We start from the raw sequence: 15,841 nt of genomic DNA on the forward strand, positions 1-15,841 counted from the left end.
AATATGTAAATCAGCTAGATACGCAAATTCACAAATGTACGCCCGGCCGACGCAGTACAGTTACGCCGTTTACGTTAGGATTTTCCCGGCGTAAAGTTACCCCTGCTATATGGTGGCGTAAGTGCGGCATACCAATGTTAAGTATGGCCGTCGTTCCAGCAACTAAATTTGAAAATTTTACGTCGTTTGCGGAACTCGTCCGTGAATGGGGCTGGACGTAATTCACGTTCACGTCAAAACCAATACGTCCTTGCGGCGTATTAGAAGCAATGCACACTGGGAGATTTCCACGGATTGCGGCGTTCGTGAAAAACGTCAATCACGTCGGGTCACATAACATTAACTTAAAACACGCCCCCCTGTCCCACATTTGAATTAGGCGGGTTTACGCCGGCCGATTTACGCTACGCCGCCGCAACTTACGGAGCAAGTGCTTTGAGAATACAGCACTTGCCCGTCTAAGTTGCGGAGGCGTAACGTAAATTGGATACGTTACGCCCGCGCAAAGATACGCGTATGTACGAGAATCTGGCCCCTTGGGTAGTGCAAATCTACTTTGCACTACAAGTACACTGCAAGTGCACTTAAAAAGTGCACTTGGAAGTGCAGTCGCTGTAGATCGCTGTAGATCTGAGCGGAAGATCTGAAATGAGGGGAAACTCTGCTGATTTTAATATCCAATCGTGTCAGCTAAAATGCTGTTTTTTATTTTCCTTGCATGTCCCCCTCAGATATACAGCGACTGCACTTCCAAGTGCACATTCAAGTGCACTTGCAGTGCACTTGTAGTGCAAAGTGGATTTGCCCTTTGTAAATAACCCACCTTGTGTTGCTACTTTTTTCATATTCCTGCTTTGCTATACAGAAACCCTAAGAGGCTGATACCAGGTTAGATTTGGGTACTTACATTTAAAAATACACTTAATGAGGTATTAATGATTACGCAGCTGCATTAATAAGTGTTTTTATATCTGACTAGATTTCAACTTTACTATAAAAACTTGATCTGAGCTTAAGAGCCCTCTGGGAAGTAATAAGGTTTCATGTATTAAAGTGCCTTTGCTAAGTGCCGCTTCAAAGATACCAATCAGATTAAAACTTTTGGATTACAAATAATATTTTCTAGGATATATTGGAGAATTAGGACAGTTATCAGTGCTGACATTTTGATAGGAAAGACTTACAAGTACAAAAACACTTATGGCCAGATTCAAGTACGGCGGCTTAAAGTTGTGCGGGCGTAGCGTATGTAATTTACGTTACGCCGCCGCAAGTTAGAGAGGCAAGTGCTGTATTCACAAAGCACTTGCGTCCTAAGTTACGGCGGCGTAGAGTAAATGTGCCGGCGTAAGCGTGCCTAATTCAAATTGTGAAGAGGTGGGCGTGTTTTATGCAAATAAAGCATGACCCCACGTAAATGACATTTTGAACGAACGGCGCATGCGCCGTCCGTGGTCGTATCCCAGTGCGCATGCTCCAAATCACGTCGCAAATAGTCAATGCTTTCGACGTGAACGTAACCTACGCCCAGCCCTATTCTGAATCAAATTACGCAAAGGAGGCAAGCGACGTGAAATTTAAAGGCGGTTCCGACATCCATACTTAACATTGGCTGCGCCATCTTTTTGGTCGTTTATCTTTCTTCCTGAAAACGCCTTACGCAAACGGCGTATCTTTACTGCGACGGGCGAGAATAGGCGTATCTCGCTGATTTACATATTCTAGGCGTAAATCAGCGTACACACCCCTAGCTGCCAGCGTAAATAGATGGCGTAGGAAGACTTACGCCGCTCGTATCTTAGCAACATTTAAGCATATCTCAGTTTGAGCATACGCTTAAATGTAGGACGGCGCGGATTCAGAGTTACGACGGCGTATCTACTGATATGCCGGTGTAACTATACCTGAATCTGGCTATAAAAGCAGAGTTCCACCCATTTAAAAATCAGAAGCTACAAAAAGTGTAGCTGCTGACTTTTAATAATCAGACACTCACCTGTCCCATGATCCAGTGATGCGGGAATACGAATCATCACTCCTCTTTCCCTCCTCTCCACTGCGCCGGCATTCTAACTGTGGTTGCCCACACACTGCGCATGTGTGAGCCGCTATGCACACTGTGAATGGCTGGGCAATCTGCTGGGTTCTATGATGTGTCCCAGAGGATTGCAGGAAGAAAGGGGTGAGAGGTGAACTTCCTTCCAGCGCTGCAGAGCCAGGGGAGGAAGTGGGAGCTGGGTGCCTGTAAAAACAGGGTACCCCCCCAAAAAAAAAAATTACATGCCAAATGTGGCATGTCAGGGGGTCACCAGCACTTAAAGCGGAAGTTCCATTTTTGGGTGGAACTCCTCTTTAAGCACTTGGGCTTTTAAGGCACCAGGTTTCAAACAAATGACAACCACATATCAACATACATAATTATACAGTATTTTTCCATGGTATAAAAAATATATACTTAAAACACTTATTAAAAAAGGGAAAGAGTTATGATAATCATTAATATATGTGAACCCAAAACAAATATCCAGCCCTCTACAAGTTCGTTACAATTGTAAATCAAAATAACCAACTGATCTGTTGCCAAATGGACCATAAATAATGCTGTAGACCGATAAATTATTTGCAAAGAGGGCGGAGAAGAAGGCCACTGATGAGATCTACAGCTTCATCAGGAGAAATATATATCAGAATCCCAGATGCATGTGGTTATCCAAGCATAACCGTCAGCCCAAGACCCTCTATAGGTGGAGAGTCACCCCTGGGACCATGTCCAATCTCCAAAGCGAGATTGCTGGAGCATACTGGGACAGACCAGACCATCACCTCACCAGTCTCCAACATTTTTAGTGTCCTAGGATGAAACAGACTTAAACTCTTATGCCGCATACACACAGACAGAATTTCCGACAACAAATGTTCGATGTGAGCTTGTTGTCAGAAAATCCGACCATGTGTATGCGCCATCGAGCATTTGCCGTCGGAATTTCCGCCAACAAATATTTGAGAGCTGGTTCTTAATTTTTTCGACAACAAAAGTTCTTGTTGGAAATTCCGACCGTGTGTGAACAATTCAACGCACAAAAATTCTACGCATGCTCGGAATCAACCACCATCAGGGGCATGAAACGTTAAACAAAAAGGTTAGATGTGAGCTTCTTTGCCTGTAATGGATAGGAGGACTTAGTTTTAGAGAAAGTAAAGCCTTTTGTATTACAGTTAAAATTAACACGTAAAATAAATACACATATAAAAAAGGATACAATAGGCATGCTTTCATACAAAATTTGAGGAAAAGATTCACTAATCACATGTTTTTCACGGTCCCACCTTGCTCCTTCCATGTAGAAGCCATTGATATATGTGCCATCAGACTGCAATTAAAATAGAAACTTGTAAATTTAGTAAAATACTAGATTAAAATGAAACTAATAGCAGATAGCATTATTCCTATTTTTTTAAATTACAAAAAATATTACCGGTGATGAGTCAATTTCATTTGCATGATCATGATCTGTTATTCGAAACTGGAAGCCTAATAAGTCTATAGGAATCTTGTATTTTCTGGCATAGTTTTGCAGTGCACCCGTCAGGAAAGACTGCGTAAAGTAAAAGCCAGAGATCCAGAAAACATTTGGTGTTCCCCTTTCAATCCACTCCTATGAAGACAAAATAAAAAGAATCTCACTATTCGCCAATAATAACCATTAAAGGCTAAGTTCTCAAAGTCTGAATTTGCCTTGAAAGTTTCGATTTAGCTTTAAATAAAGAGACCTGTGAGTTCAGATGACCTTAGCTTAAAGGGGTTGTAAGGGTTAAAAAAAAATTAAATAACAAACATGTCATACTTACCTCCACTGTGAGGTTCATTTTCCACAGAGGGGCCCTGATCCTCGTCTTCTGGGGTCCCTCGGCAGCTATCTCGCCTCCCTCTTGCAAGAGCTAACCCCCATCTGGGAAGTGCTCTGCCAAGGGGGTTGGCTTGCGGGCGCGCTCTCGTGTGATACAGTGGCGGCCATAGCCGCCAAGTGTGTCACTCGACCCTGCCCCCTGGTGCGCCACATCATTGATTTGATTAATAGCAGCGGGAGCCAATGGCTGTGCTGCTATCAATCTCCAATGAAGAGCCACTTTAAGCTGGGGAAAGCATTGCAGGAAAGCCCCCACGGAGTTTCGTGGCTCAGGTAAGTAAAACGGGTGGTTGGGGGACCCGAGAGTGCAAGGTGTTTTTTCACCTTAATGCATAGGATGCATTAAGGGGAAAAAACACAAAGCTTTATAGCCCCTTTAACAAAGAAAGTACCCCAGCAAAGGCCTCTTTAGGAATCAATCGCTGAACCTCTGTCTCACATTCTTGGATTGCCGCTATGTTTGCAAAATGTTATTCCCATCCAATTTGCTTTCTGTTCGTCTGTCAGCTTGTGGGGCACAAATCAGGAAACAGATCTTCCGACTACCCAAATCTTCATAGACGATGTTGCACACCATGTCCTTGCTAATTCTCTATTTCTCCGCCATCAATAGTAGAGTCAGCCACCAATCTCGTGCCAGAATTTGTGGCACTAGCTCGATCATGTCTGAGGTTCTTCTTGTTGACGGACAACCTGAACGTGGCTCATCCTCAGTCGTAAACACATTGTCTGCTCATGGCTTCCATCCCGTACACTTTCACCAACATTTTTGTCTTCAGGAACTTGATATACATTCATTACTCCATTGCACTGTGACCCTACCTCGTACACTGACTATGTTCAACTGCCCATAGTGGGTTTATCCTGACGGTCATGTGTACTCCATGCTTCTCGACGTGTCTGTGGATAGCCATGTGCATGTGTGTACACCTGGTCCATGTTACCGTTGAGATATCAGACCATTCACCAACCATTTTAGACACACCTCATATATATGGAACATTTATGTAATCATACCAAAATTATAAGGCAAAAAAAACACCTGAAAATGTGTGTTCCCTGCAATAACACAATTGTTTCAGCATTTGTAACTTGTATATTTTTGTCCTTGATATAGCTTGGTCTCGGGCACAAAACTATTGAAATTATTAAAATTAAATCTCTGCCTGAAAGATTACTGATATTAATTGTTAATTATTCTGAGGTCAGTCACACCAAGATAATAAGAAAAAAATTAACTTGTGAGCATCCTGAGTATATTCTGTGCCAGGATAGCAGCAGTTAACACTGAATTTCCAGGCAGCATCTGGCTCCACAAAGCTCATGGAAGGTAGGCATAGCACAGTTTGAAGAAGGATTTAGATGACTCACACCACAGTAAACTTGTAATTTACTTCAGCTCCTGAGAAGATTGTAGCTTTCTGTCACCCACCATCCCTTGGCATCGTTCTATAGAAGGGTTTGATGTGTAAACACTGTATTAAATTATTGCCCAGACAACTCAGATATCCTAAACCAAATAATGTCTCACTACCGTAAAGCTAAGAGCAAACATTTCCCATTGCAGGAATAGTATGAAGCATACGTCTTCCAAAATGAGGGTATTTTCAGCTGTTGCTACAGAGATTTTTAATTCACATGGAAAGCTTTATACGCTAGAGATTACAAAGCTGCTTCACTTTTCATAAAATGTAGATCTTTTTAAGAGTTTCTATCTCAAAGTTTTTTTGTTTATGCACATGTAAGCACTTCTGCAGCAAAGACACTTTACTTTCATTGGAGAAAATATTTATTTTGCGGTTCAGATGACTTTTTTTCGCCTTGCAGTTCCTGCTAAGATCTTACCTTAAAAAAGCTCAGTCTTTGTAAAAGATCTGCTATGTAGCCACCTAAAGGCTTCAAGGAAGGATATGATCTAGCTGACCACACAGTGGGAACCTACAGGCAAAAGAAAAAAAATGAGACATTTTGAAATGACCATAACACACATTTCACAGCACTGTAAATCTGTGAAATATAGAAAGGCTATTTTTTTTATTCAAAAGGCAAAACATTTTGAAAGTCATTCTGTCTGGCACTAAAGGAATCCCCGAAATGCATTTTGTAAGAAATATAGCAGTTAAAGTGGTTGTAAAGACTGAAGGTTTTTACCCTAATGCATACCCCCAAATAATTACCTGAGCACAGTCTTGATCCAGTGCTGTGCCTGAGAGCTGCACTGCTCTCTCTTATCCTCATTGGATAATTGGCTCCTACTGCTGTCAATCAAATCTAGTGATGAAGGAGCAGGGCCGAGCCACACTGTCTGTTCCCACCTTGGGATCAAACCCATATGTGTGCCACCAAATCAAGCAAAATCAAATCGTGGCACATGAAGCAGAGGAGGAGCTGAAAGTGACGGCAGGGACCTGAGAAGGGGAGGATTGGGACTGCTCTGTCCAAAAAACAATTGCTGAGAGCAGGTAAGTATGACTTGTTTGTTATTTAAAAAAAAAAAAAAAACTTTACAATCACCTTAAGGTAGACCATAGCTCAAAAATGGAAAATGTATTATGTTATACGGAACATTTATAAATATTATTTGTGCCTAAACATTGCCCTGTAAATGTACCCTTTGTCTTGAGTTACTCCAGAAAATAGCAATGTACTTCCTCATATGCAGCCTCAAAGCTGTATATCGAATGTGTTAGATCATCTAAGACACTGTGCATCTGACTGCTAATCTCATAGAATTTGAAGTGAGATTTGGTGAGGTCACCCCTGTGTTGCTCACATTTATCCTAGATGGTATCTGAAACCCTGCAGTGCAATGATCTTCATGCTTCTGCTCTATTTATTCAGTAAATGTGGGATTCATCAACCTCTTTTGCTGTTTCTTGAATATTTCACCACCAATCATCAGATTGCCTGCTATCAAGACGCAATTCCTCTACCAGGATAGCCACCCTTTAAACAAAGACACATTGTAGAACAAGGAATGTAAAGTCAGCAGTGGGGAAAAGATTGGCTATAGAAAACCCACAAGCAATACTGTTCAAGATTAGTGTTGGGCAAACAGTTCAAGCCGAGCAAAAGTTTGGCATGAACAGCGCCTGTTCACCCGTTCAGCAAACACCTGAATTTGCGGGTGCTCAGCGATATGTTCGCCTGCCGAGCGCCCCAAAATGCACTGCTTTGCCAATTAGGGCACCAGAGCACTGTCAGAGCCCTGATTGGACAAAGTGATGATTACTTTCTCCAATCACGCCTCAGTGCTTATAGTCCCATCCCACACTATAAACGGTTCCTTCCCATAGAAAGCTTTTGCAGTGTGTTGGAGTAGAGATAGCAGGGCTCAGTTTGCTACTATCGAGTTAGTGTGTTCACTTTTTGTGACTCTGAGTGTAGAGGAGGGACGTGCGGTGAGGTCAGTGTCTGGTGAGGCACTGGCTAGTATCAGAGCCAGATACACACAGGTTACATACACCACGATCGTTAGAGTGAGAGCAATAATTGTAGCACTTGACTTCCTCTGTAACTGTAAACATGTAACCTGTAATAATGTTGAAAGCGTCTCCTTTGGAGATTTACAAGTACTGAAGTTTAGCGCCAATCCACAAGTGTGCGCAATTTTAATCACTTATGGACCGGGCCTATTTTCAAACTTGTTGTTTACAAGTTAAAATCATTTTTTTTTAGAAAAGTACTTAGAACCCCCAAACATTATATATATTTTTTCTAACACCCTAGAGAATAAAATGACGGACATTGCAATACTTTCTGACACATCCTTTTTGTGCAGCGGTCTTACAAGCGCACATTTTTGAAAAAAAAATAAAAATTTAATTAAAAAATAAGACAACAGTAAAGTTAGCCCAATTTTTTTTTATATTGTGAAAGATGATGCCGAGTAAATTGATACCCAATTTAAAAAATTCTACAGGTTGCATATTTTGAGTTATATTATAACATATAGCATATAAATATATGATTTAGCTTGAATATAACAGTACCTTTTCAGCACGCAGCAGATTCTTATTCTCCCTCTTTTTTCCTTCTAGTTAAGAGAGCTGGGCTGGAAGGGAGCATTTGTCTTTTAGACACATGCCCCTTCTATGACGTTGCAGTGAATGGCGTGCCTCCACTGCAGCATTTTTATTGGACAGCTGGGACCATTGGTACTTTACCATTGGTCCAAGACTCCAACCTGTTTATTAAGCTCATTGCCTCGGACAAGAAGTGAGAGGCACTGTGAGCTCAACCTCTCAGTCTGCTGAAAACAGTGTCTCAGCTTGTATTTAAAGTGGCTGCTCTGTATTTAGTTTCTGCCAGGCTGCGCAAGGAGCCCCATATATTTGGAACCATAGGTTGTAGGAGCCCCACATTTTTTACCAGTGGCGGGGTAGCAACTTAGGCTACATATCCCCCAGGTCGTTGAGCTACGACCCTCAAAGTCATATTTTTTTTATTTTTTATGTTCTTGGCAGGTGAGGCCCTGCCTCACCTGCCTCCCCTGACTGCACGTCCCTGGTATAGAGTTTTAGTGTAGTGTTAGTATAGTGTGTGTGTATAGTGTATCAGTGTAGTGTGTTAGGGTAGTGCAGTGTTTAAAGCAGAGTTCCACCCATTTAAAAGTCAGCAGCAACAAAAAAGTGTAGCTGCTGACTTTTAATTATCAGACACTCATCTGTCCCACAGTCCAGCGATGCAGGTGCATGGAGCCTCGCTTCTCTTCGTGGCACCTGCATTGTAACTGTGGGCACCCGGCTGTGGCTTCACAGCTGGGCGTGCACTGCGCATGCGCGAGCCACACTGCGAACTGTGATTGGCCGGGCAAACACGTCACAGGTCCCAGAAGATTGCAGGGAGGGAGGGGGAGAGCAGATCTTCCTTCTGGCACTGCGGTGCCAGGGAGGAAGTGGGAGCTGGGTGCCCATAAAAACAGGGTCCCAGCTCCTCTAACAAAAAATTGCATAATTATTATTATACAGGATTTATATAGCGCCAACAACATCGGGGAAGACAATACAATACAGGAGGAATCAGAGGGCCCTGCTCGTTAGAGCTTACAATCTAGAAGGGAGGATCAAGTGGAACAAAGGGTAGTAGCTGTGGGGGATGATCAGATGGACAAGATGAAAATACAGTTTTTAGTTGTGGGTAGGCTAGGCTTCTCTAAAAAGAAGGTTTTTTTTTAGGGATTGTCTAAAAGCTAATAGAAGATGAGATACGTGGACAGATTGGGGTAAGGTGTTCCATAGGCTTGGAGAGGCTCTGGAAAAGTCCTGGAGGCGAGCGTGGGAGGAGGTGATGAGAGAGCTAGAGAGCAGGAGGTCTTGCAAACAACGAAGAGAACGATTAGGTTGGTATTTTGAGACCAAATGTGGCATGTCAGGTGGTCATCTACACTTAAAGTGGAAGTTCCATTTTTGGGTGGAACTCCGTTTTAACTCAGCATTACATAACATTCCACTCAGACTGTAGAGTGTTAGTGTAATGTTAGTATATTGTGTGAGTATAGTGTAGTGTCAGTGTAGTGTGTTAGTGTAGTGAAGTGTTTAACACAGCATTAAATAACATTTAGTGCTGTATACCCTTTTTTTCGGTTGCTGTGTGTTTTTTTTTTGTCTTTTGTACCCTGATCTGTGATTTGCTATGTCCAAAGGATCATAGATCGTACTGCTGGATGGCCTTGGGGTCATGCACAAGTGGCAAGAACTGGAGGACATATAAGAGCGTACCAGTAAGTGGTTAAGCTAAAGACTCTTTCCAACGGGCGACATTGCTGCTGTGCAGTTCCGCTGCAGAATAGGAACTGCATTGTCACCACACTACAAAAAGTGGGAAAAAAGGGGATCTACTTGATGAATCAACAGGTAAACAAAAATGGCTTTGTTACTGCTAGTACAGAATGAAACATATACTGTATGTCAGGGATATGCAATTAGCGGACCTCCAGCTGTTGCAAAACTACAAGTCCCATCATGCTTCTGCCTCTGGGTGTCATGCTTGTGGCTGTCAGAGTCTTGCTATGCCTCATGGGACTTGTAGTTCTGCAACAGCTGGAGGTCCGCTAATTGCATATCTATGCTGTATGTCATTTTTTATTTTGCCCTCAGTTGCATGTTATGCGTTAGGAATTATTGAGAGACTACAAACTGTAATGGAAATAAACATGAATAGGACATAGCCTCTAAGCATGATTTTTTTTATTGTTTTTCTTAAAAACAAATTGATAAAATTAACCATGTGGCTTCCATTTAAATTGAATGTCAAATTTTCCATGACACTGAATTATGGACTGTTTTTTTTGTTTTTTATTTCTTTATGGTTAATAGATCTCACTGTATGTTTCTGTGCATGTAATGGAGAAGATATGAATCTGGAGGGCCTTTGATACAGGAAGAGATAACAATATGTGTTTAAAACATAATTACCAAGTAGACATGGCTGTCTCAGAGGAATGTGAAATGAGGAAGCCGGAGTGTGAAAAAGATTCTTTGCAATGTGCAGACAGAAAGATGAGTAATGAGAATCCTAATGCACTATGACAGCACTTGCATATTAATCCCAATGGGTGAGCCATATTTTAAGATACTCTTACTATAACACACAAATTACTTACTTTACCCACAGTCATGCTATTGAGCAAATCATCAAGTTCATTTGACATCGCAGATAGACCAGAAATGGCTTTGTTTAAATCTTGCAGGCTCATGCGAATGGTAGAGGTCAAGCGGTTAAATCTCAATAACTCGTGAACCAGCACTGTGTTCATAGATTCTGTGTACTGAGTGGGATAAAGTCTCTGGAAGAAAGAAAAAGCCAATTGTACTTTAGAAAGGTGCAGAAAAGGTCTTGCAGATGCTCAAAACTTTTTATTTATAAAACAACGTATAGCAATTTGTAATAGTAATCAATATAGTCTAGCTGCTGTCAGATACTGCTTGGTTTTATTTTATGAAACTACATAAATCCCGCAACTTTAAGGTTTTCATGTGGTATTTTGTTTATTAACTATATAAACTATACTTAACTAAAGGCAAAATAAATAAAAAGCACATTTATGATGCAGTTCATCTATAGCATAAATATAAGGTTTGAAAGGGAAACCCAAACTCATGGGTTTTTCAGTAACATTTTGACTGCTGAAGATACATTGAAAAGTAGATGTACATATTATACAGTCATGTAGGGAGAGCAAAGAGAGTATAGAATACTGGGATTCAATATGCTTTGCTGTCCATATGCTTTTGAAGTGCCATTCTTGTCTCCAAAGGAAGTTGTTGAGGTGCAGGGGGAGGATTGTGTTAGATTCAGACATGTGTTTTGTTTCAAATTGAAACTTTATGTTACTAATTTTGTTTTATTGATTTGTTTCGTAATTATTTCTAACAAATTCCACATTTTTGGAACGATTTGAATTTGGATCGGTCGAAAAATCAAAAATGTGAAGAGTAGCTGGTTGTTAAGGAGCGGGCCGGGAAGCCAGCCTCCACGTCCTTAACAACCGTTGACTCATCAGGTGTCAGCAGGCTTCCCCACTGACAGCTGAAATATAAACAAAAGAATGCTGGCAATGAAAAATAAAGAAAAAAACAGGGTCCCCCCAATCCATACCGCCCCCCCTCCCTAATCCATACTAGACCCTTCATGTCTGGTATAGAATTTAAGGCCAGGAAAGGGGTGAGGGTGAGCGAGGGCCCCCTCTCCTGAACCATGCCAGGCCAAATGCCCTCAACATGGTGACCCCCCCAGAGCACCTTGTCCCCATGTTGATGGGGACAAGGACCTCTTTTCCACAACATCAAAATTGCAAAAAAAAAAAATGCTGGCAACTCGATTGCTTCTTCTTAAATCTTTATTGAGAAAAAAAGCTTTGATGTCACACTTTTGTTTGTGCTCAATAAAAATTTAAGAAGAAGCAGTCGAGTTGCCGGATTTTTTTTTTGCAATTTTGATGTATGGGACACAATGGCCTGAGCAGCGTTATTCAGCTCATCATCCTAGAGCTTGGGTGAGTTTTTGTCTATATTACCTCTTCCCCACAACCCTGCCTGGTGGTTGTGGGGGTCTGTGGGCAGGGGTCTTATCAGAATCTTATAGCAGGTGTCCCCAGATCCCGGCTCCCCCATGTGAATGAATAGAGGGAACATAGCCATACCCCTACTCATTTACCAAACAATGCGTAAAATGTAAATAAAAACACAACACAAGTCCTTTATTGAAAAATCAAAAATCAAAAAATGTCCCCGGGGTAGATCCATAGTTAATCATGATGTCCGCCACCACAGACGACCTAAAAAAAGAAAAACCTCCGGTCTCGACAAAGGCTCCCACGTCTGCCAGCTCCGATGTCTGACAGTTCCTAAAAAACTCTTCAATGATGTAATTGGGTGACCGATTCAGGTGTTACTGCAACCCCATGAGTTTGGGTTTTCCCATCATTTTAATACCTGTTGATCCTGCCAATAGATGCATTATTGTTTCTCTTTATGTCACAAACCAAACTGTCCAGCCAAAATGGAAGTTACAATTACAGAAAGTTTCAGGCACAGCTGAGAAGTAATATGAGCGGTTATCAATCAACCAACAGAGGTAAATGACTGCAGTAATATATATAAAAACAAAGGGTGACCACCGTCTGTCAGCATTGGAAGTAGGTGTTCATAAAAACAGTTACACTTATCAATTTAAAAAGTGTATAAAATGTTCACAACCTCAGTATTTGGGTTTACATACAAATAAGCTGGTGTGTGTTTTCATCATGTAGGCATTGTAATATCTACTGGGAATATATTTTTATGTGATTGTACGTGATAAGCTTGCAGCTATTTCTTATAGAGACTGGGCAATTATTTCAGACAATATTCTTTCTAAAAATTACTATAGTAACAATTGCTACCAGTCTTCATGATGGAAGTGAGTGGAAATCTCTGTTATGGGGACACAGCATGAATTAAAAACAATTAATTGAACTGACCCTTGATATTGAACTGACCCTTGATATTCCTTATGCCATCCCATTTTTTAAAATCTTTCATACCTGACTATTTAGACTATCGTTAGCTCTTTTTTGCTCCCTGTCTCATGTCACAGTTCTTCCAAAATCCCTAGATAACAGCTGTTAAGGCTCTGTGTTAATATCTACTTTACTTCTGAAGTCTGATGTGCAATATTTAAAGCAGAGTTCCAGTCACCTGTGAAAAAAAAAGCCAACAGCTACAAAAACTGTCACTACTGACTTTTAAAAAATAGCCAGTCACCTGTCCCATGATCTACCGGTATGCTCACCCCATTCGGTCGCACCCGCTATCTTCATTCCTCAGGGCCGGCATCTTCACTATGGGCACCCGGCTTTGACTGCTTGCGGCTTCGCAGCTGGGTGCCCACTGCACATGCGTGAGTAGCGCTGCGCATTGTGACTGGTTTATGCAGTCTTCTGGGACCTGTTAGCATCCCAGAAGACTGCAGGGAGGGGAGAACTTCAGTTTCTGATCGCCTAGGCAGTCGGAACATAAGTGGGAGCGAGTACCTATTAAAATCGGGTACCCGCTCCCCCCCGCTCTTCAAAAGTGGCAACTCTTCAAGAGGAGCGGGGGACAAGGTGGATATTTGCTTTAACTATGTTCAGTCTGCCTGGATACAATGATATTAATTGGCTAGATTTTTTTATTTTTTATTAGCGGTGGAAACCTATAATGGTTGTAAACCCTTACATATACCCAGTGAAGTGACTAGCCTCAGGTGATGCACAGAGATTAAACCATTACTCTTACATAAGTTGTACCTGTCTATCTGAATCCTTTTCTTCTCTGCACCCACTTAAAGTGCTGAATTTTAAGGCTTGTCTGAGAGTTCAGAAAAAAGGGGTCTGAGAGCTGAATTTAAACTCTGCAGAGGTCAGTGAGGAGAGGTCTGACAGATGATTGAAGGGAAGAGACAAACCCCCTTCACACTTCATACAGCACACAGGAACAGAGCTGAGGCTGTAAATCAGCTGGAGGTCCCTCCCCTGTTACCATTTTTCTCTTGCTTTTAGGAAAACTTGTCAGAAGTGATTAATGCTGATAGCAGAGGAAGGAGGCAGCAAACAAAAGTGGCACTTAAAGCTCTCAATTCAGACAAGTACATTTTTAAAAGTGGTCTAAAACCACTTTAAATAATCACAACCAATGGACAGGTATAGTTTGATGGGATAACACAAGGGATAGCACGAGTCAATTTAAGTATAGAGGGGAAAAGTTAGAGCCTCTGTCAGGTTTTGTCTTTACTACTAGATTCATAGGGCCTGATTCCCAAAAGAGATACGCAGACTTAACTCAAGTTTTCTAAATTTACACGGCGCGTATATTTGCGCACGATCTTCAAAACGAGTTAAGCAAAGATTTCCGTATTTTCAGCCGTACTTAAATTAGTTACGCCTGCGCATCCCCGGGTGCAAATTACGCTAGCCTCGCCGCTGTTTTTGATAGGCAAAGATACAAATGAGGGAGTTAGGGCGATTCTCAAAATTAAGTGTGTGCGCCGTATTTTCCGCCCTGTGCACACCTGTTAGTTTTCCTGACTAAATTTCCACATTATAAAACCAGCCCTAATTTTACACCTGCTGTGGAAGGGTTTGCTGTAGGTAGTGACTAGAGCTTAGAGCTATAGTTGAGAAGGATCTTTGTTGAAAAATGCCAGGGCCAGCTATGATTCTGACGGCACTTGCTGCCTTACAGGCACAAAGGAGGAGGAGGGCACAGAGGAGGAGGATGAGGGCACAGGCGAGAGTTTATCGTCCACGGCGTGATCTTTTGCAAATGCCAGATTATGAGGTGTATGGCAACTACAGGTTTGATAGGGAGGCCATCCTGGAGATCACCCAACTACTTCATGAGGATCTTATCACCCCAACCAGACGCTCCCATGCCCTGACACCTCTTCATAAAGTGATGGCAACCCTCCATTTTTTTATCCAGTGGATCATTCCAGCGTGCATCTGGAGGTCTGGCTGGGATGGTGCAGTCGACAATGAGCAGATGTGTCCATCAGGTGGTCCCTGCCATACTGCGGCGCATGACCAACCAGTTTGTGATGCCCACCCAGGAGGAGCAGCATGTGCAAGCCATGACAGACTTCTACAGCATTGCTGGCTTCCCAAGGACCATCGGGGCGATAGACTGCACCCATGTGGCACTACAGCCCCCCCATGAAACTGAACACCTGTTCAGAAACAGGAAAGGCTGGCATTCGATCAACGTCCAGGTGATCGTAGATGCCCATGGCCTCATCTGGCACGTTTGTGCCAAGTTTCCAGGGTCGTGCCACGACAGTTACATCCTACGGCAGACCAAGATCTACCAAGACTTGGAGCAGAATGTGTATGGAGACAGCTGGCTGATTGGTGAGTGACATTGGTGTCAGGTATGCCCCCCCCCCCCCATGATGCAGACATCACAAGGGGCACATGCATGACTAATATCCTCCTGTCTTTTCCCTTACAGGTGACTCTGGATATGCGTTGGGACCCCACCTGATGACCCCCTTTAGGAACCCCCAAACACCCGGAGAACGCAAATTCAACGAGGTGCACATCCAGACCCGGGCAATAGTAGAGCGGACATTTGGCCTTCTCAAGTCCAGATTCAGATGCCTTGACAAGACTGGGGGTACACTCTTGTATTCCCCAGACTTTGTCTGCCAAATTATTGGGGCATGTTGCATCCTCCATAATTTTGCTGTGAGAAGGGGCCTGCATGTTGAGATATGTCCTGACCTAACCCCCCACCCAGGCAATCCTCCCCCCCCAAACCCCTCTACCCGGTCTGCTGAGGGCCAGGCAATAAGGAGACAACTGTCTGAAGGCATCTTTGCCCAGTAAATGGACCCTAATTATCTGTATTTTTTTGCTTTGCCCAGAAAAAATCACAGAGATTATGTGACCTTTAAACATTTTCTTTGCACATAAA

At 42.4% G+C, this 15,841-nt stretch overlaps 1 protein-coding gene across 1 annotated transcript in view; it reads right to left on the reverse strand.

The window, feature by feature from the left end:
- LOC120930418 (dynein heavy chain 3, axonemal-like) overlaps positions 1 to 15,841 on the reverse strand; it is a 530,045-nt gene that overhangs the window by 21,586 nt on the left and 492,618 nt on the right. Inside the window, exons 30-33 of the mRNA XM_040341605.1 lie at positions 10,513 to 10,695; positions 5,754 to 5,846; positions 3,477 to 3,656; positions 3,261 to 3,371 (exon numbers count right to left, since the gene is read on the reverse strand). Coding sequence (XP_040197539.1) covers positions 3,261 to 3,371; positions 3,477 to 3,656; positions 5,754 to 5,846; positions 10,513 to 10,695 — 567 coding nt within the window. The remainder of the gene's footprint in view (positions 1 to 3,260; positions 3,372 to 3,476; positions 3,657 to 5,753; positions 5,847 to 10,512; positions 10,696 to 15,841) is intronic.

Source organism: Rana temporaria, chromosome 3, assembly GCF_905171775.1.
Source record: "Rana temporaria chromosome 3, aRanTem1.1, whole genome shotgun sequence".
In the NCBI taxonomy this organism is placed as follows: domain Eukaryota; kingdom Metazoa; phylum Chordata; class Amphibia; order Anura; family Ranidae; genus Rana; species Rana temporaria.